Source organism: Pelodiscus sinensis, chromosome 19 (genome assembly GCF_052426305.1).
Source record: "Pelodiscus sinensis isolate ZL-2025 chromosome 19, ASM5242630v1, whole genome shotgun sequence".
NCBI classification, from domain to species: Eukaryota; Metazoa; Chordata; order Testudines; family Trionychidae; genus Pelodiscus; species Pelodiscus sinensis.
The window spans coordinates 1,566,697-1,587,266 of record NC_143070.1 but is presented as its reverse complement, the minus strand read 5'-3'; the positions used below and the strand labels follow the sequence as shown (position 1 = coordinate 1,587,266).

Sequence of the window (20,570 nt, the reverse complement as noted above, 5' to 3'; positions counted from 1 at the left end):
ATGTGCCCACCACGGCCAACCTTCCCGCACCGTAGTGTCACTTCCTGTTGGCCATTTGACTCGGGGGGGCCTCTCCCGGGGGGCGCTCCCCTTAGCCCCCCCCAGTGCATGCTGCTGTCGGCCATTTTGCTCTTCCAGCCCCCCCAGCCACCGTCCTCGCCAGCCCACCCTGCCCCCGGCCGCCTGGTTTCGCCCCACACCCACTTCCTGTCCAAAACTGTGTCACTTCCTGTCTGTCTCCCGTCCAGACGGTGCCACTTCCTGTCGGAATGTAACTGAATCGTTAGCGACCTCCCCGTCCTGCGTCCCTGCCCCCCCGGCCCGCCCTGGACCCCCCAGCTCTGCCAATGAGCCGCTGCCCATGGGCCCTTGCTGCTGCGGGCGTTTGTATAGGAAGGAAACGAGATTTTATTAAAGTGATTTGTAGATTAATGACACGGCTCCTCGTCAATCAGCACAAAGCGGGGGGGGGGGGCAGCGACTCCCCAGGCCTGGGAACCAGGGGAGAGCCCCCGGCCCCCTCCCGGCCCCCTCCCGGCCCCCGTGCGGGAACACACCAAGGTGGGCGGGGAGTGAGGCCGGACCCGGTTCTGGGCAGTGTGAGCGCCGGGAATCGGGCAGCACAGCGCCCCCTGCTGGGCCAGGCCGGGGTGGCGTCGCCGTGACCCCCCCTCACTCCCTGCAGCACCGTCCCCCTTTCCTGCGGGGGCTATAGGCCCGGCCCCCAGCCGCCAGGTCTGTGAAGGAGACAAGAGCAAGGATGAGCCGGGGGGGGTGGGGTTTGGAGAAATCCCCCCCCCACACACACACACACACTGCAGCCCTGCCCCCACTCACCGCTCACAGTGTCTGCTTCATGCCCTCGGCCCCGGGCTGCGGCCCCCGGTCCTTGTCCCACGGCGCCCGGGCAGCCCTCTGCGGGGGAGAGCCGGGTCGGTCACCCCTCCGCCGGGCTGAGACCAGCCACAGCTCGGGACAGGAGGGGCCCCCTGCAGTTCCCCAGGTGGCCAGCAGGGGGCGCAAGTGGGACCCGCCCTACGCCCAGCCCCACCCCTCTGGCAGCCCCCACAGCCAGGCCTGCCCCACCTGGCTGCCCCATGTCTGCCCCCCTCCTCGGCCCTGCTCCGCATTCCCCGGCCCATGTCCTCTCCCCTCCCCCCAGCCCACATCCCCTCCTGGGGTAACTGGGAGCTGTCCCCTGCTCCCCCCCAGCCAGCCCTACCTCCAGCCTTCGGGGCAAAAGGTGCCACCCGGTCGTGACCCCCCCCCCCACGTAGCTCTGGTCCCACAAAGCACCAGCCGCTGTGCACGGGGGGAGGCCGTCCCCCTCAGATCCCCACCCCCACCTCGCTAGCGGGGCATCGCCCAGGGAAACTGAGGCACGCCGGCGAGGTTCTGGCAGGGTGGGAGCAATCCCATGCCACAGAGCAAGGGGAACGCAATCCCCCCCCCCCCCCAGTCCCTACTCAGCCACAGGGGTGGGCGGGAGGGGGCTGGCCCAGGGGACCAGGTGCCCCAGCGCGGCGGGCACAGGCGGCTCTGGCCATGGGGTGGGGGGGCCTTGCACAGCGGGTCCCAGCTGCGGGGGAGAAGGGAGGAGATGGGGGGGGCAGGCGCAGTGAGTCCGTGGCATGGAATCCCTGGGGAAACTGAGGCAGGGGCACCCATTGCCTGTCAGGGAGGGGGGGCTCCCTACCTCCAGGTCCTGGGTGCCGCTGGCCAGGGCGGCCCGCAGGGTGGTCACCAGCTCGTCCTTGTCCCGCAGCGCCCGGTTCCGGGCCCGGTCCCGCCAGCGCCAGGCCGCCTGGGCCGCTGCGCAGAACGCCGCCAGCTGCCCCCGCGCCAGCTCCTTCCGCTCCAGCGTCTCCCGCAGCGCCTGCAGACCCCCGGCAGCGTGGGTGGGGGGGCCGGAGCCCCCGCCTGGGAGAAGGGGGTGGATACCCCGGGGGGGAGCTGCAGCCGGTGGGGAGGGGGGCAGGGGACGGAAGCCCCCCGCCCGGGAGAAGGGGGGTGGATACCCCGGGGGGGAGCTGCAGCCGGTGGGGAGGGGGGCAGGGGACGGAAGCCCCCCGCCCGGGAGAAGGGGGTGGATACCCCGGGGGGGAGCTGCAGCCGGTGGGGAGGGGGGCAGGGGACGGAAGCCCCCTGCCCGGGAGAAGGGGGTGGATACCCCGGGGGGAGCTGCAGCCGGTGGGGAGGGGGGCAGGGGACGGAAGCCCCCCGCCCGGGAGAAGGGGGGTGGATACCCCGGGGGGAGCTGCAGCCGGTGGGGAGGGGGGCAGGGGACGGAAGCCCCCCACCCGGGAGAAGGGGGTGGATACCCCGGGGGGGAGCTGCAGCCGGTGGAGAGGGGGGCAGGGGACGGAAGCCCCCCGCCCGGGAGAAGGGGGTGGATACCCCGGCGGGGAGCTGCAGCCGGTGGGGAGGGGGGCAGGGGACGGAAGCCCCCCGCCCGGGAGAAGGGGGGTGGATACCCCGGGGGGGAGCTGCAGCCGGTGGGGAGGGGGGCAGGGGACGGAAGCCCCCCGCCCGGGAGAAGGGGGTGGATACCCCGGGGGGGAGCTGCAGCCGGTGGGGAGGGGGCAGGGGACGGAAGCCCCCCGCCCGGGAGAAGGGGGGTGGATACCCCGGGGGGGAGCTGCAGCCGGTGGGGAGGGGGGCAGGGGACGGAAGCCCCCCGCCTGGGAGAAGGGGGGTGGATACCCCGGGGGGGAGCTGCAGCCGGTGGGGAGGGGGGCAGGGGACGGAAGCCCCCCGCCTGGGAGAAGGGGGGTGGATACCCCGGGGGGGAGCTGCAGCCGGTGGGGAGGGGGGCAGGGGACGGAAGCCCCCCGCCTGGGAGAAGGGGGGTGGATACCCCGGGGGGGAGCTGCAGCCGGTGGGGAGGGGGGCAGGGGACGGAAGCCCCCCGCCCGGGAGAAGGGGGTGGATACCCCGGGGGGGAGCTGCAGCCGGTGGGGAGGGGGGCAGGGGACGGAAGCCCCCCGCCCGGGAGAAGGGGGTGGATACCCCGGGGGGGAGCTGCAGCCGGTGGGGAGGGGGGCAGGGGACGGAAGCCCCCCGCCCGGGAGAAGGGGGGTGGATACCCCGGGGGGAGCTGCAGCCGGTGGGGAGGGGAGCAGGGGACGGAAGCCCCCCACCCGGGAGAAGGGGGTGGATACCCCGGGGGGGAGTTGCAGCCGGTGGGGAGGGGGGCAGGGGACGGAAGCCCCCCGCCCGGGAGAAGGGGGTGGATACCCCGGGGGGGAGCTGCAGCCGGTGGGGAGGGGGGCAGGGGACGGAAGCCCCCCGCCCGGGAGAAGGGGGTGGATACCCCGGGGGGGAGCTGCAGCCGGTGGGGAGGGGGCAGGGGACGGAAGCCCCCCGCCCGGGAGAAGGGGGGTGGATACCCCGGGGGGGAGCTGCAGCCGGTGGGGAGGGGGGCAGGGGACGGAAGCCCCCCGCCCGGGAGAAGGGGGTGGATACCCCGGGGGGGAGCTGCAGCCAGTGGGGAGGGGGGCAGGGGACGGAAGCCCCCCGCCCGGGAGAAGGGGGGTGGATACCCCGGGGGGGAGCTGCAGCCGGTGGGGAGGGGGGCAGGGGACGGAAGCCCCCCGCCCGGGAGAAGGGGGTGGATACCCTGGGGGGGAGCTGCAGCCGGTGGGGAGGGGGGCAGGGGACGGAAGCCCCTTGGGTTAGTGGGGCAAGGGAGAAGGGGGGTTCATTCCCCAAGAGGGGGCCCACCGTGCTATGGGGCAGGGGTCCCTGGGGGCACATGGCCCTGGGAAGGGGAGTGGGAATCCCGGGAGACCCCCCAGCAGCACTTGGGGTCCCCCCTTACGTGCATGGTCTGCTCTGCACGGCGCAGCGCGGCCGCCAGCCGGCTCAGGTCCCGGTCCTTGTCCCGCAGCGCCCCCCGCAGGCGCCCCAGCTCCGGCTCCGGGGTGCACTGGGGAGGAGGGCAGGCTCAGGGGGGCTGCAGTGGACGTGAGGCGGCCCCAGGGGGGCGACCCGGGCCCACAGCCCGTGCGCAGGGGGCACAGCTGGGGGGCTCTGCCGGCAGAGGTGCTGGATTGGGCCCTGCAGGGCGGGGGGCTCCCCACAGCCACAGGCAGCGCTGGGGGTCACGGGGCTTTGGGGCTGAGCCGGGGGTCTGCCCTCCGAACCTAGCGCCCTTCCCCGGCCTGCCCCCCATCCCCGCAGCACCGCCTCCTTGCTCAGACATGGGGTGGGCTCTGCTCTGGGCCAGGCCCCCGCCCCCGGCTCAGGGGGTGGGACCCCAGTGTCCGCACAAGCAGGTCTGTGGGGGGGGCTCTCCCTGGCAGATGGGGCAGCGCAAGGGGCCAGCGAGTGGGGGGGGCTCTCCTCTCTCCCCTCAGCCCTTTGGGGACCTGCCTCCCTCCCTCTCCTCGACTCCTGCACCTGCCCCTCTTGTCCCCGTGTCCCCCCGATCATCTGTGGCTGCCCCTCCCTATCCCCTCTGCTACCCGCCCCCTGCTCTCTGGTGCCCCCCCCCGCCCCCCCACATCTGCCCTGCTTCACCCCCACGGTCCCCCTGGCACCTGCACCTTCCTGCTGCCTCGCCCGTGCCTCACTGCTCCTGCCCACCTTGCCCTCTTCCTCCCTGGGGCCCACCCCCTCACCCTGTGCCCCCTTTCTCATGCCCTCACACGACTTGCTCCCTCCCCTGCCATCCTCACGCCCGCCCCTCCTCTCCCGGCACCCACTGCTCCCCACCCCTCTTCCTCCCTCTTGCCCCCATTGCCCCTCCCCTCTCCCAGCATCCCCTCTCCCACCCCCACTAGCCCCTCCCCTCTTCCTCATTGTCTCCTCTTGGCCCCCCGGCATTTGTCTCTCCTCCACCCAGCCCCTTGTTGCCTTCCTCTTCTCCTGCCCTGCCCCCCTCCCCTTCCTGCCCTGCCCCTTCCCTCGCCTCCTACCACCTGCACCGGTCAGGCCTGGAGCCAGGCCATGGTGCTATTTTTAGTACCATGGTCCCGGCTCCAGCTCCAATAGCTTCCCTGGGGTGGGCACTCACCTGCCACACACCACTTCCCTCCCCACCCCTGTAGGAGCTGGGGCTACAGCTCTGCTGGGGGGGGGCAGGACAAAGTCTGTGTGCACCCACACAGGCGCGTGCTTTACAGGGAGCCCTGGGCCGCACCCCCAGCTTTCACACCTCGTGGGCCTCCGGCCTGGCTCGAAGGCTCCTCAGCTCTTCCTCTGCGGCCGCCAGCCGCCCTGTCAGCCCTGCAATGGCCCCCGGCAGCTCCTGGCCCCCCAGTGCCTGGAAGGAGATGGAGGGAAGGAGGCACCCGAGTGTCTGGGCTTTGTCGGGGGGGGGGGAGAACACCTGGCTTCTTACCTCGTTCCCCTTCTTACCTGCATCCCCAACAGCAGAAATTCATCCTCCAGCTCCGCCGGCTCCCAGCATGGGGCCCCCCTCCTGGCCAGCACCGGGATCCTGCTGCCGGGGGGCACCCGGAGCGCCCGCCAGCCGATGCCCTGCAGCGCCCGCTGCACCTCCGCCAGCGGCTCCGGCCCGCCCAGCCCATCCAGGGAGAGCAGGGAGCCGGAGCCGAGGCTGGCGGAGCGGAGGGAGAGCTGGGAGCCCCCGCGGCCCCCCGCGCCAGCCCGCAGCACCAGCGGCAGGCTCTGCGACTTGTCCCGGCACAGGGGCAGGGCGGGAGAGCCGGCCCCGAGCGGCCGCGGCGTCCCGCACACCCACTCGTAGTCCACCTCCGACACCCGCAGCCCGTGGCAGCTGCCGCACCGGCGGGAGGGGCAGGGGCTCCCGGTCACGCCTGGCCCCTTGTGCTCCGCCCTGAATGGCGCCGGCAGTGGGGAACGGGCGCCCGAGGCCGGGCTGGTGGGGGGGCTGCACCGGGTGGAGAGGTGCCGGAGGCAGCCGGTCAGACGCTCCTTCTCCTCCCGCAGGCGCCGGAGGTGGTGGATGGAGAGCGCCCGCACCTGGGCCGCCACCGCGTCGAGGCGGGAGAGCCGGCCCAGCGCCTGGGCGCACTTCCCGCACAGGAACTCGCTGCGGCCGTCCCCCCGGCCCGGCGCCTGCCCCAGCACCTGGGCCAGAGCCCGCCGCAGGTCAGCGTGTGGGGGGGCCCGGTGGAAGAGCCACCGGCGCTGGGCGCCCTGCAGCCCGGAGCCACAGAGCCGGCAAGCGGAGCCGGAGTTCTCCATGGGCCGGAGCCGACGGGCGGGACGGGCCGAGCAAGGCTGGGGAGCAAATCAACTACGGTAAATGGGGGCCGCCCAGCCCCGTTTGCACCCCCCGTCCTGTCCTGTCCTGCCCCCCAGCCCTGCGGTGCCCCTCACTCCCACCCCCTAGCCCTGCCCCCCAGCCCTGCGGTGCCCCTCACTCCCGCCCCCTAGCCCTGCCCCCCAGCCCTGCGGTGCCCCTCACTCCCACCCCCCCAGCCCTGCCCCCCTGCCCTGCGGTGCCCCTCACTCCCGCCCCCTAGCCCTGCCCCCCTGCCCTGCGGTGCCCCTCACTCCCGCCCCCCCAGCCCCTGCCCCCCTGCCCTGCGGTGCCCCTCACTCCCGCCCCCTAGCCCTGCCCCCCAGCCCTGCGGTGCCCCTCACTCCCGCCCCCCCAGCCCTGCCCCCCCAGCCCTGCGGTCCTCCTCACTCCCGCCCCCTAGCCCTGCCCCCCAGCCCTGCGGTGCCCCTCACTCCCACCCCCTAGCCCTGCCCCCCAGCCCTGCCAGTGCCCCTCACTCCCGCCCCCCTAGCCCTGCTCCCCAGCCCTGCGGTGCCCCTCACTCCCGCCCCCTAGCCCTGCCCCCCAGCCCTGCGGTCCTCCTCACTCCCGCCCCCTAGCCCTGCCCCCCAGCCCTGCCAGTGCCCCTCACTCCCGCCCCCCCAGCCCTGCCCCCCAGCCCTGCAGTGCCCCTCACTCCCGCCCCCTAGCCCTGCCCCCCAGCCCTGCGGTCCTCCTCACTCCCGCCCCCTAGCCCTGCCCCCCAGCCCTGCGGTCCTCCTCACTCCCGCCCCCTAGCCCTGCCCCCCAGCCCTGCGGTGCCCCTCACTCCCGCCCCCTAGTCCTGCCCCCCAGCCCTGCCAGTGCCCCTCACTCCCGCCCCCTAGCCCTGCCCCCCTGCCCTGCGGTGCCCCTCACTCCCGCCCCCCCAGCCCTGCCCCCCTGCCCTGCGGTGCCCCTCACTCCCGCCCCCCTAGCCCTGCCCCCCAGCCCTGCGGTGCCCCTCACTCCCGCCCCCCTAGCCCTGCCCCCCAGCCCTGCGGTGCCCCTCACTCCCGCCCCCCCAGCCCTGCCCCCCAGCCCTGCGGTCCTCCTCACTCCCGCCCCCTAGCCCTGCCCCCCAGCCCTGCGGTGCCCCTCACTCCCACCCCCTAGCCCTGCCCCCAGCCCTGCCAGTGCCCCTCACTCCCGCCCCCCTAGCCCTGCCCCCCAGCCCTGCGGTGCCCCTCACTCCCGCCCCCTAGCCCTGCCCCCCAGCCCTGCGGTGCCCCTCACTCCCACCCCCTAGCCCTGCCCCCCAGCCCTGCGGTCCTCCTCACTCCCGCCCCCTAGCCCTGCCCCCCAGCCCTGCGGTGCCCCTCACTCCCGCCCCCTAGCCCTGCCCCCCAGCCCTGCCAGTGCCCCTCACTCCCACCCCCTAGCCCTGCCCCCCAGCCCTGCGGTCCTCCTCACTCCCGCCCCCTAGCCCTGCCCCCCAGCCCTGCGGTCCTCCTCACTCCCGCCCCCCCAGCCCTGCCCCCCAGCCCTGCGGTCCTCCTCACTCCCGCCCCCCAGCCCTGCCCCCCAGCCCTGCGGTGCCCCTCACTCCCGCCCCCCTAGCCCTGCCCCCCAGCCCTGCGGTGCCCCTCACTCCCGACCCCTAGCCCTGCCCCCCAGCCCTGCGGTGCCCCTCACTCCCGCCCCCTAGCCCTGCCCCCCAGCCCTGCGGTGCCCCTCACTCCCGACCCCTAGCCCTGCCCCCCAGCCCTGTGGTGCCCCTCACTCCCGCCCCCCAAGCCTTGCTAGTGCCCCTCACTCCTACCCCACAGCCCTGCTGCTCCTCCTCACTCCCGCCCTGCAGCTCCTGCCCCCCAGCCCTGCGGTGCCCCGCTCTCCTGCCAGAGGGAAGGAGCAGAGAGGTTTGTGCCCCATGGAAGGGGAGGGAGATCCAGGGGGAGGGGGCAGGGCAGAGGGGCCTCCCGGGAGCCTGCTCAATTCCCCCCCCTGGGGTTGGGGGGTCAGGGCCCAGCACCTGACCCACGTTGGGGGGGGGGTCCCAAGGAGCTTCCTGGGCCGAGTCCAGAGTCCAGAGTCCACCCCCCCAGGCGGCCGGGCTCCCGTCGGGGGGGGGGGGGAGCAGCCGGGGCGGCCGCTGGCTGGACTTTCTCCTCCTCGATTCCCCCCCCAATCCCCCAGCCCCTCCCCCCCCTCACCTGTCCGGCAGGGGTCCTGGGTGCAAACGGGCCGCCCCCGCCCCCGCCCCCGCATCCGGGTGCCACGCACCTGCCTGCTCCTGGGCCGGGCCCGCCCCTCCCGGGAGCCAGGGCGGGGACCCAGGAGTCCGGGCTGCCGGCCCCTCCCCCCCCCGCGCTAACCACTAGCCCCCGCTCCCGCCCCGCAGAGCTGGGAGGGAACCCAGGTGTCCTGCCTCCCCCCCCCGCTCTAACCACTAGCCCCCGCTCCTCTCCCACCTATGTCTGTTGGGGGGGGCGGTGTCTCTCCCCCCCCGCTCTAACCACTAGCCCCTGCTCCTCTCCCACCTGTGTCTGTTGGGGGGGGGGCGGTGTCTCTGTCCCCCCCCCCCCAGCCCCCGCCCCCGCCCTCCCCCCCCGGCTCCCCAGCCTGTTTACAGACAAACTACTTACAGGCGGCAGCCGGATTAAGCGGCTAATACCCCCCGCCCCGCCCCTCCCCCAGCCCGGGCCTAGGTTAGGGGGTGAGTGGGGGGGGGCTGCAGCCTCCCCCCAGCGCCGGAGGGGGAATGACACACCCTGCAGGGGCGGCAGGACGCCTGGGGTCTCTTCCCCTCTGGGAGCGGAGTGGGGGCTAGTGGTTAGAGCAAGGAGGGAGCCGGGGACGCCTGGGGTCTCTTCCCCTTTGGGAGCGGAGTGGGGGCCAGTGGTTAGAGCGGGGGGGGGGGCCGGGGACGCCTGGATTCTCTCCAGCTCTGGGAGGGGAGGGGGGGCTAGTGGTTAGAGCGGGGGGGGGGGGGCCGGGGACGCCTGGATTCTCTCCAGCTCTGGGAGGGGAGGGGGGGCTAGTGGTTAGAGCGGGGGGGGGGGGCCGGGGACGCCTGGATTCTCTCCAGCTCTGGGAGGGGAGGGGGGGCTAGTGGTTAGAGCGGGGGGGGGGGGGGGGCCGGGGACGCCTGGATTCTCTCCAGCTCTGGGAGGGGAGGGGGGGCTAGTGGTTAGAGCGGGGGGGGGGGCGGGGACGCCTGGATTCTCTCCAGCTCTGGGAGGGGAGGTGGGGGCTAGTGGTTAGAGGGGGGGGGGGGCTGGGTTCTTCCCCTCCCCCGCCCCCAGTAACCACACAGAGGCATTAGGGAACAAAGTGCTTTTATTGTTAGAAATCCCCCCCCCCACAAAGGGAGCCGGGCGGGGGGGTAGCTGCCCCCCCCGAATGACACCCCCCCCCCGCCGGGTCGCCCCACAGCTGGGGGCCTCCCAGGAAGTGGGGCAGACCACCCCGATCCCTGCAACACCTCAGCACCCAGGCAGGGGTCTTGGCCAGGGGTTTTACATGTCAGGTGGGGAGACGCAGACGCTCCCCCCCAGTGAGAAATGGGGGGGCTCAGAAGTGGGGGGTGGTGGAGGCACAACTACTGTGCTCCTGCCCCCCAAGTTTGAGCCCTGCCCACGCCACCCCCCTGGGCTCCAGCCCCCCAACTCGGTCGGCTCCCCCATCCACCTAGAGACCCCTCAAAGTAGGGGGCTCATGTTAGTGCCCCCCAGGGGCAGCTGGACTCCCACCCCAGCAGTGCACAGCCCCCCAACCTTCATAGCACCCCAATAGCTCCAAGCTGCACCCCCGGCGCCTGCACCCCCAATTCCAGTCAGCTGCAGTTACCCCCTGCCCCCAGACTGCAAAGGGACTGGGCTCCCCCCAACAGCCCCCAACCGTGGACACGCAAAGCTGGAGCCCCCCAAACCAGCACTCAATACTGGAACCCCAATACTGCCTGAAAGGGCCGCAGGTCACAACACTGAAAGGGAACCTCAAAACCTGGGAGCCCCCTCCCTCGTGGCCCAGCAGCCCCCCAATTATCCTGGAGCCCCTGAACTCAGACACCAAGTCCCCCAAAAGCTTTATAAAGTAACAGAACCCCAATAACTAAGGCACCCCCCCAAGCTCCTCTGCTAAAAAGGTACCCTAAAAACATGCACAAAATTCCAGGGTACCCCTAATAATAAATGCTGGCCCTGAAGGGTTAATATAAAATTTCTAGTGCCCCCCAAACTAGCTGCCTTCCCAGGCCGGGAACCCAGAAACAACCCCGAGGCCCTACAAGTCATGCACAATTCTAGGGGCCCCCAATTTAAGGCCCCCCCAATTCCAAACCTCCTACGTATGGCACTGTCCCAACACCCCCCCAATGTCCAGCAAATTCTCTAGTGACCCCCCCAATAGCGACCACCCTGAAGCAAACCTTGAAACTTCGTGCCAGCTCCCCGAAAACCAAGACCCAGATGCTAAGAGCCGTAAACCCCCAAACAGGGTGTGTTCCCTGAAGGCTCCCCGGGTGCCCCCCAACCCCAACCTTAAGCTGTCTGTCCAAAATGCACCCCCCCCCATTCCATCACCCCAAACCCACCCCGCAGGCCCTAAACCTGACCCCCAAACTGCAGCCAATGTCGTACATGGCCTTGGCTCCCACATTGGGGGCCCCCAATTCTAATCTTCCCTAGTGAACCCCCAAATCCCTAACTCCACTTTAGGGCCACTTCTCTAGGGGCTCCTTCAAATCCCCTCACACCCATTAGTCCCCCTAGTTACCCACTCCCGAACCCCAAAACTGCCTCCCCTGGAAATGTCGCTAAAAACTCCTGTGAACCCCGAAATTCAGCTCTTAGGACCCTGTTTGGGGGTCTACTCCTGCCCCCTCCCCTGAGCTATCAGGGGTTGGGTCTAGTTTGGGGGGTACAAGTGGGGAGCTGAAGACACCCCGAAATCCCTGAGTCCTACATGAAACAGGGGGGGTACCCGTCACCCCGTTCCTGTCCGGCACGAAAGGGTTAACACTGGAAACCGAGGGGCCAGGGTGCCCCCAAACTGCAGCCCCCCAAAACCGGGCAGCTCTGACACGAAAAGAGGCCAGTTCCAAACCCGGCACAATTTTACCGTCACTTCCTGATTGGGGAAAAGACCCGGGGCCCCCCAGCCCCCCAAGTGTCCTAGGGACCCCCAGCCCCCCAAGTGTCCTAGGGACCCCCAGCTCCACATGCCCAATTGGCACAACTGGATCGTGTTGCTGGGATGGGGGGGAATAAAATAGAAAGGGGGGGTGCCCTCGGTGTGTCCCCTTGGCACCTCCCCCCACAGCCTGCCCCCCAGGGCTAGGAGAGCCAGGGGGCCAGGCAGGCCTGGTAGACGGTGCGGTTGGAGTGCCAGGCCGTGTGCTGCACCCCGGGGACCAGGCACCGGGCGATGGCCCCGCGGGCGTCCAGCGTCTTCAGCCCAAAGGTGTCCTGCAGGTAAACCTGGGGGGGGGACAGCCTGTGAGAGAGTCTCCCTGACCCCCAAGCTGCCTCCCGGCCCCTGTGCCCCATCCGCCCCCCCCAGCCCTCCCCTGCCCTGCCCCCCAGCCCCTGCTGCCCCAGCCCCCCAGCTCTAACCACTACACCTCACTGCTCCCCACCCCCTGCCCTGCCCTGGGCCCCTCCAGTCCTACCCTGTGCCCCATCCGCCCCCCCCAGCCCTCCCCTGTGCCTCCCAGCCCCCCAGCTCTAACCACTACACCTCACTGCTCCCCACCCCCTGCCCTGGGCCCCTCCACTCCTCCTCTGGGCCCCTCTGCCCCATCCACCCCCCCAACTCCTCCTTGTCCCCTCCAGCCCTTCCCCCCACTCTAACCATTACACCTCGCTGCTCCCCACCCTGGCTCACCAGCTGCTGTTCCATGTCTGTCACCGTCTCATTGTGGTCATAGAAGGCGAAGAGGCTGTTGGGGGGGGTCATCATGGAGGGGTCATTTGGGGGGGGCAGGGAGCTGCAGAACCAGCCCCGGGCCCCTCCCCAAAGTCTGTTACCGACGGCGACGGCCCCCGGCCCCCGCACCCACCCGGGTCTCCCAGATCTCACCCGCTGGGCCCCGACAGCGGCTTCCCCCAGCCCCCCAAACCCCACACCCACCCCAGACCCCCCCAGATCTCACCCGCTGGGCCCTGATGGCGGATCCCCAGCCCCCCAAACTCTGCACCCGCCTCAGACCCCCCCAGATCTCACCCGCTGGGCCCTGATGGCGGATCCCCAGCCCCCCAAACTCTGCACCCGCCTCAGACCCCCCCAGATCTCACCCGCTGGGCCCTGATGGCGGATCCCCCAGCCCCCCAAACTCTGCACCCACCCCAGACCCCCCCGATCTCACCTGCTGGGCCCCGACGGCGGCTTCCCCCAGCCCCCCAAAACCTGCACCTGCCCCGGGCCCCCCGACTTCACCCACTGGGCCCCGATGGCACCTCCCCCGATCCCCCAAACCCTGCGCCCGACCCCCACGTTCAGGCTCCTGCTCCTCCCCTCCCCCACAGTCCCAGCTCTGAGCCTCCCAGAACAACCCCCCCAACACCCCAGATTCCCTTTCTGTGGCCCAGCAAATCACCCACTGCTCCCCCCCCCCCCCCCCCGTAGGGCCCTGCCCCCCCCAGCGCCTCCACCTGGACTGCCAGGGCGTGATGACCCCGTCGTCCGGGCCCCCCACCAGCACCAGCCGCCGGATCCGCAGGAGATTCCTCCGCCAGGCTGGGGGCAGACGGGAGGGGAGTTATGGGGGGAGGGGACCCCAACGCCAAACCCCTGCCCCCCGGGCCAGCCGCGCAAACTGGGCCTGTGGGGCGGGAGTGAGGGGCACCGGCAGGGCCGGGGGCTGGGTGGGGGGCAGGGCTGGAGGGCCGGGTGGGGGTCCCGGAGGGGGTCGGGGGGGCAGGGCTGGGAGGCCAGGCGGGAGGGCCGGGCGGGGGGCCGGGCCGGGGGGTGGGTGGGGGGCAGGGCTGGAGGGCCAGGTGGGGGTCCCAGCGGAGGTTGGGGGGGCAGGGGCGGAGGGCTGGGTGGGGGGCCCGGCGGAGGTCGGGGGGGCAGGGCTGGGGGGCCAGGCAGGAGGGCCGCGCGGGGGGCTGGGGTGCCGGGTGGGGGGCCCGGTGGGGGCCGGGGCCGTACCTGTGGCGTTGGGGTTTGCCCGCTCCCCGTTGAGCAGGGCGAGGAAGTCGCTGCTGTTCAGATACAGGTCCCGGTGGTGCGGGTCTGGAAGACAGACGGGGGCCGGGGGGGTCAGAGTCTGGGGGAGCCCCCGCCCCTCCCCCGCCGGCGCCCCGCTCACCGTTCCAGTAGTTGCAGACGGAGAGGTGCTGGCCCACCGGGCTGTAGCAGAACCGGTACAGGTTGGATTTCATGTAGCGCGGGAAGAGCCAGCGCAGGTACCGGGTGTCTGCAGGGGCGGCGAGTCAGACGGGCCTTGGCTGGCGCCGGACCCCCGCCCTGCCCGGCGCCCGAACCCCCTCCCCCGTCGGCGCCCGTACCCCTCACCCGCCCGGCGCCCGGACCCCCTCCCCCGCCCGGCGCCCGGACCCCCTCCCCCACCCGGCGCCCGGACCCGGCCCCCCCCCCCCGTTGGCACCCGGACCCCCGCCCCGCCCGGCGCCCGAACCCCCTCCCCCGCCCGGCGCCCGAACCCCCTGCACCACCCGGGCGCCCGGACCCCCTGCACCACCCGGACCCCCGCCCCGCCCGGCGCCTGAACCCCCTGCCCCGCCCGGCGCCCGAACCCCCTCCCCTGTCGGCACCCGGACCCCCTCCCCCGTCGGCGCCCGGACCCCCTGCCCCGCCGGCGCCCGGACCCCCTCCCCCGCCCGGCGCCCGGACCCCCTCCCCCGTCGGCACCCGGACCCCCTCCCCCGCCCGGCGCCCGTACCCCCTCCCCCACCAGCACCCAGCCCCCTCCCCCGTCGGCACCCGGACCCCCTCCCCCGCCCGGACCCCCTACCCCGCCCCGCCCGGGCGCTCACCGCCGTACTGCCCCATCTGGGGGGCCGACAGGGAGATGAAAGTGTCCACGTTGTGGTCTGGCATCGTGGAGAGCAGGGCCCGGCAGATCAGCCCCCCTGGGGACACGGAGCAGAGGGCCATGGGGGGCCTGCACTCGAGGGAGAGAAACGAACCCCCCAGCCCCGCCGGCGCCCCGCCCTCTGGCCCCCGGCCCTGCCCCCCAGCCCCGCCGGCATCCCGCCCTCTGGCCCCCGGCCCTGCCCCCCAGCCCCGCCGGCACCCCGCCCCCTGGCCCCCTGGCCCTGCCCCCCAGCCCTGTCGGTGCTCCTCATTCCGCCCCCCAGCACCCCTCCCCACAGCACCTGCCCCCCAGCTCCTGCTGGTGCCCCTCATTTCGCCCCCCGGCCCTGCCCCCCAGCCCTGCCGGTGCCCCTCACTCCTGCCCCCCAACCCTGCCCCCCAGCCCTGTCGATGCCCCTCACTCCTGCCCCCCAACCCTGCCCCCCCAGCCCTGCTGGTGCCCCCCTGCCGCCCCCAGCCCAGCGGGCCGTACCCTGGGAGTAGCAGAGGAGGTGGACGCCGTCGGCCGCGTTCTGCATGATGGGCGAGATGGCCAGGCGGAAACCCTCCACCTGCACCCACAGCGGCTTGAGGCTCTGGCTGTGGTCGAAGAGATCCACCACCGTCACGTTGGTGCCCGGGTGAGTCTGTGCCAGGGAGAGACGGGTGAGAGCCGGGCTGCCCCCCGCCATGCAGCCCAGGCCCTCCCCGGCACAGTGGGGGGCAGAGAACTGGGACCCCGAGGCGGCGCTTCTCCTGGGAGTTAAAACAAACTCTCCACTGAGACCGGTCTGACCTGTCGGTTAGGCTGGGCTGGGTCCCGGGAAGGAAACTGAGGCAGGAGGGGATCTGGCTGCGGGGACACACTGTCTGGGGCCCCCAGTGTCCCCACCAGAGCCCATGCTAAGTGTCACACTGGAGCTGGGGGTCAGAACCCAGACATCCGGCCACCCGAGCCCCCTGCTCTAACCACTAGTCCCCACTCCCGCCCAGAGCTGGGGAGAGAACTCAGGTGTCCTGCTGCCTGTGCCCCCTGCTCTAACCACTAGCCCCCCACTCCCTTCCCAGAGCTGAGGAAGGGACCCAGGTGTCCTGCTTCTTGGCCCCCCCCATCTAACCACTAGCCCCCACTCCCTTCCCAGAGCTGAGGAAGGGACCCAGGCGTCCTGCTTCTTGGCCCCCCCCATCTAACCACTAGCCCCCACTCCCTTCCCAGAGCTGAGGAAGGGACCCAGGTGTCCTGCTTCTTGGCCCCCCCCCATCTAACCACTAGTCCCCACTTCCCCCCAGAGCTGAGGAAGGGACCCAGGCGTCCTGCTTCTTGGGCCCCCCCCCCATCTAACCACTAGTCCCCACTCCCCCCAGAGCTGAGGAAGGGACCCAGGCGTCCTGCTTCTTGGCCCCCCCCATCTAACCACTAGCCCCCACTCCCTTCCCAGAGCTGAGGAAGGGACCCAGGTGTCCTGCTTCTTGGCCCCCCCCCATCTAACCACTAGTCCCCACTCGCTTCCCAGAGCTGAGGAAGGGACCCAGGTGTCCTGCTTCTTGGGCCCCCCCATCTAACCACTAGTCCCCACTTCCCCCCAGAGCTGAGGAAGGGACCCAGGAGTCCTGCTTCTTGGGCCCCCCCATCTAACCACTAGTCCCCACTCCCCCCAGAGCTGAGGAAGGGACCCAGGCGTCCTGCTTCTTGGGCCCCCCCCATCTAACCACTAGTCCCCACTTCCCCCCAGAGCTGAGGAAGGGACCCAGGCGTCCTGCTTCTTGGGCCCCCCCATCTAACCACTAGTCCCCACTCCCCCCAGAGCCGGGCAGGGCCCCGGGCGTGCGGCGCACCTGGTTGATGTAGTCCAGCAGGTGCCCGAAGTCGGCAGGGCTGTCGAAGAGGCCGTGCACGACCACGACGGGTTTGTAGGACGTGCCCAGCGTGACGAGGAGGAAGAGGAGCAGGAGGCAGAGGGGGGCCAGGGCCCCCCAAGGCCTCGGGCCTCGCCCCGCCATCCCGGAGTCCCGCTGCCCCCGCGCTGGGGCTCTGGCAGGAGGGAGACACGTGTCAAAGGGGCCCCCCCAGCTCCCTGTCCCCGTGTGGCCAGCAGCGGAAGGGAGCCCAGGAGTACGGGGGGGGCGGAGCAGGACCCCCCCTACTCTAACCACCAGGCACCCCTGCCTTCCCCAGGCTGTGGTGAGAACCCAGGAGTCCTGGCTCCCCCCTCCCCCCCGATTTAACCATTAGGCCCCGCTCCCCTCCCTGAGCCCAGAGAGAACCCAGGCGTCCTGCCTCCCATCCCCCCTGCTCTAACCACTAGGCCCCGCTCCCCTCCCAGAGCCCAGAGAGAACCCAGGCGTCCTGCCTCCCATCCCCCCTGCGCTAACCACCAGGCCCCGCTCCCCTCCCTGAGCCCAGAGAGAACCCAGGCGTCCTGCCTCCCATCCCCCCAGCTCTAACCACTAGGCCCCGCTCCCCTCCCAGAGCCCAGAGAGAACCCAGGCGTCCTGCCTCCCATCCCCCCTGCTCTAACCACTAGGCCCCGCTCCCCTCCCAGAGCCCAGAGAGAACCCAGGCACCTTGGGCCGGCCCTGGGGGGTGCTGATCAGCGCAGGCGACCCCCCCCCTTTCCCAGTGCCCCCCATTTCGCCCCCCCATTGCAAACCTTCCTCTCGATCATGCAGCCGGGGGGGACCCCAAATACCCCCCAGGAGGGGCAATTTCCTGCCCCTCCCCCATGCAACCCGGACTCCTGGGTCCGCTCCGCCGGCAGCCCAGCCCCCGCTCCCCGGGGGGGGGGGCGGATCTCACCTGAGCGGCCCCCCCCGCTCCGGCCGGTGCCTTGTTTACTTCCCCTCCCGTGCGAGCGGCCCCCTCCCCCACCGGCCGCGTCAGTTCCGGAAACCGGCCCTGGCAACCGCCCAGCTTGCCTAGCAACGGATGTATGAGCGTTCCAGAGCCCCCTCCCCCCGTTCCCACGCCGCCCCTCCCCCCGCCGGGAGAGACCCCAGGCGGCCGGGCTCCCGGACCCGCCCCCCCCCGCTCTAACCACTAGCCCCCGCTTCCGGAGAGGCCCCAGGAGTCCTGGCTCCCTGGCCCCCCCCTGCTCTAACCACTAGCCCCCACTCCCCTCCCATCTTCAGGGGGAGACCCCAGGCATCCGGGCTCCCGGCCCCCCCCCCGCTCTAACCACTAGCCCCCGCTCCCCCCCCAGCTCCGAGAGAGGCCCCAGGAGTCCTGTTTCCCAGCCCCCCCTGCTCTAACCACTAGCCCCCACTCCCCTCCCATCTTCAGGGGGAGACCCCAGGCATCCGGGCTCCCGGCCCCCTCCCCGCTCTAACCACTAGCCCCCACTCCCCCCCAGCCCCCACTCCCAGCCCCCCCCCACCCCCCACCCCCCCAGCTCCAGGAGAGGCCCCAGGTGTCTGGGCTCCCAGCCCCCCCCCCCGCTCTAACCACTAGCCCCCGCTCCCCTCCCAGCTCCAGGGTCAGACCCCAGGCGTCCGGGCTCCCAGCTCCCCCCCCTTGGGGCTGGCACGCGCGCGGTTTGCAGGGCAAACACTGGGCGCTGGGTAAGGGCCTGTCAAGAGGCAGCTGGAGGAGAAGGGGAAACCTGGGGAAAGCCGGAACTCGCCGGCCTGGCTCTGCGGGACGCCTGGGGGGAGCTGTGTGACAAGGACCCAGCCCGGCCCCCTGGCTGGGATGGGAGCCACAGCAGGCCCGGGGGGAGGCCGCTCCCACCTCCGGTCCCCTCCATCCCGGGGGCCGAGAAATCGCCAGGCAGCCCCCAGGCCTTGCAAACGCGGCGGATCAGCCCCGGGCCGGTAATTCCTGTTCCTGGCCCCCAGTCACACAGTGCCCCCCCCAGGGCATCGCACGCACCATCCCCCCCCCCCCCGGCCCCGCGGGGCCCTGGGCCAGACAAACCGGCGTGACCGGTTCCCCGACAGTCGCCCGCCACCCAGAGCGCACACGGGGCGGGGAATCCGGCCCAGCCCGGCGGGCACAGGGCTCGGCTCTGTACATGAGCGACTCCGTCCGTCTGTCCGTCCGCCCCACACGGGAAGAGAGGGGCCGGCCCCATTCCACCCAACGCCCGTTTGGGCGCACGAACGCCGCCCCCCGGTCATGAACCCAGTGTGCCGTGGGGGGGGCTGTCTGCTCCGTACCCCGGGGTCCCCTGCGCTGTGAGGTGTGTTCCCCACTGACCCCCCCACATGTGTATGGCCCAGACACCCCGTCCCAGCCTGGGCAGGGAACAAGGCTCTTCCCAGGGGAGAGACCAACACCTGGTTAGGGGTCTGGGTCTGGGAGCGAGGCAGTAGCTAGCTGGGAAACATGAAGGGAGGAGACTAAGCTGGGTGCAGAGGGGGTGATGGACCCCTAACCCCAGGGGTCTGAGGCTGCCCGGCCCTGACTCCGGTACCCACATCCCGTCTGTGCTGGGCTGTGTCCTGGAGGAGCAATAACCCCCCCTGTTCTACCGGCTGGTGGGGTCTGTTCTGGCTGCTACGGTGGGGCAGGATCAGGGGGAACCCCGAGGCGCCGTCACACCCAGGCAGCCCCAGAGCGCCGGCCCCGGGCACGCCGGGGTCTCCCCGATGCCAGCGGGACCCACAGGACCCAGTCTGGGGACTCAGCGCCGATGAGCGGCGGGCGGCAGGTCTCCGTGCGACGCGCCTGGCGGAAAAGCAGGCGAATGGTGAAGTGAGAACGAAACCCAGAATTGCTCGGTTGGGGCCCCCGGCGGGAGCAGAGAACACAGCGATACCGGCGCGCTCCTGTCCCGAGCCAGCGGAGCGACAAAGCCGGCCCGGATTCCCGGGAGCTGGAGAGGAAAGCTGCCTTGGATGTGAGCCGTGTCCATGGACCTGGTAACCCAGGGAAATCTGGCCGCCCGATCAAGGACTCCGAAACGGGAAGCGTCTCCACCCGATTCGGGTTACAACTCCCCACGGCCTAACTCAAAGCCTTGGTGGGGCCAGGGACACGGGGTGGGCCTGGAATGGGATTGGTTCTCAGGACTCGGCTACGTCCACCCTCACGGGGTGAAAAACCCGCAAAGGGTGTGACTGGAAACGGCGTGGGCCTGAGCCCCCTTTGGTGTGAGCACGAGGGGCGCACGAGGGGAAAACGAGGGGTGCACGAGGGGAACACGAGGGGCGCACGAGGGGAACACGAGGGGCGCACGAGGGGTGCATGAGGGGAACACGAGGAGCGCACGAGGGGAACACGAGGGGCGCACAAGGGGTGCACGAGGGGCGCACGAGGGGAACACAAGGGGTGCACGAGGGGAACACGAGGGGAACACGAGGGGAACATGAGGGGTGCACGAGGGGTGCACGAGGGGAACACAAGGGGCGCACGAGGGGAACACGAGGGGCGCACGAGGGGAACACAAGGGGCGCACGAGGGGAGCACGAGGGGAACACAAGGGGTGCATGAGGGGAACACAAGGGACGCACGAGGGGCGCACGAGGGGCGCACGAGGGGCGCACGAGGGGAACACGAGGGGCGCACGAGGGGAACACGAGGGGCGCACGAGGGGCTGAGGAAAACACACGAGATGGAATCCGCGGCGGGCGAGAAAATCCCCGACTGCAGCAAGGCAGCGTTTTTGAAACGCGCGGCTGCAGCCAGCTCACTGCCCTTGTACTAGACCAAGCCGCTGGGGGCCTGGCCAAGGCTGCGAAGACCGGCCAGGGTACCGGTGAGCGCCGAGAGGGCAGCCGCTCGTGTTACCGGCCGGCACGTGCCCGACAGTCCTGTGTCCTGGCTCCGTTCGGCAGCCAAACGGCCGGCCGGCGAACACTCACCCGCGGTGTCGATGCGACGGGCTCGGCCGGCCCGGCCTCACCTCTGGGCCGCAGGGCCCTGCCCGGCTCCGTTGTGTCCCAGCACCAATGTGATTTCACCGCCGGAGCCTCCCAGCCACCTGGCTTCCCCTCCGACTGGCACTGGGCCGCAAAGGGGAAGCGGGGCCGAAAGGGGAACCAGGGCCCGCCCTAAATAAGAAACTTCCTCAGCGGAACTGGGAGTGGGGACTAGTGGGGAGGCCGGGGGGGCCTGAGACTGGGAGCCCAGACTCCTGGGTTCTCTCTCCGGCTCCGGGAGGAGAGTGGGGGCTAGTGGTTAGAGCAGGGGGTTGGGGGCCAGGATGCCTGGTTTCTCTGCCCTGGCTCTGGGGAGTGAGGACTAGTGGTTAGAGCAGCGAGTTGGGGGCCAGGATGCCTGAGTTCTCTGCTCTGGCTCTGGGGAGTGAGGACTAGTGGTTAGAGTAGGAGGGCTGGGAGCCAGGACACCTGGGTTCTCTCCCTGGCTCTGGGAGGGCAGTGCGGGCCAGTGGTTAGAGCAGGGAGAAGTGCAGGGTTTAGT

At 71.5% G+C, this 20,570-nt stretch overlaps 2 protein-coding genes across 5 annotated transcripts; both read right to left on the bottom strand.

Moving 5' to 3' along the window:
- Positions 1-384: 384 nt before the first annotated feature.
- LOC149522031 (uncharacterized) lies at positions 385-8,547 on the bottom strand. Of its 2 annotated transcripts, none has more exons than XM_089771634.1 (7): positions 8,386-8,547; positions 5,362-6,210; positions 5,159-5,266; positions 3,821-3,928; positions 1,697-1,876; positions 838-915; positions 385-737 (listed from the first exon to the last, which is right to left on the bottom strand). In XM_089771634.1, the coding sequence occupies exons 2-6, from the start codon at positions 6,172-6,174 to the stop codon at positions 841-843; spliced, it is 1,284 nt and encodes a 427-aa protein (XP_089627760.1). In that variant the 5' UTR covers positions 6,175-6,210; positions 8,386-8,547; the 3' UTR covers positions 385-737; positions 838-840. The 2 variants fall into 2 exon arrangements, with proteins under 2 accessions (XP_089627760.1, XP_089627761.1); XM_089771635.1 differs by lacking the exon at positions 8,386-8,547 and adding an exon at positions 7,995-8,244.
- Positions 8,548-9,493: 946 nt separating this feature from the next.
- PPT2 (palmitoyl-protein thioesterase 2) lies at positions 9,494-20,161 on the bottom strand. Of its 3 annotated transcripts, none has more exons than XM_089771629.1 (9): positions 20,012-20,161; positions 16,046-16,241; positions 14,703-14,856; positions 14,170-14,265; positions 13,485-13,592; positions 13,325-13,408; positions 12,826-12,910; positions 12,059-12,113; positions 9,494-11,652 (listed from the first exon to the last, which is right to left on the bottom strand). In XM_089771629.1, exons 2-9 carry the CDS (start codon positions 16,208-16,210, stop codon positions 11,509-11,511), a joined length of 891 nt encoding a protein of 296 aa, XP_089627755.1. In that variant the 5' UTR covers positions 16,211-16,241; positions 20,012-20,161; the 3' UTR covers positions 9,494-11,508. The 3 variants fall into 3 exon arrangements, with proteins under 3 accessions (XP_089627755.1, XP_089627757.1, XP_089627756.1); XM_089771631.1 differs by lacking the exon at positions 20,012-20,161 and adding an exon at positions 17,007-17,082; XM_089771630.1 differs by lacking the exon at positions 20,012-20,161 and adding an exon at positions 16,861-17,000.
- Positions 20,162-20,570: the final 409 nt, after the last annotated feature.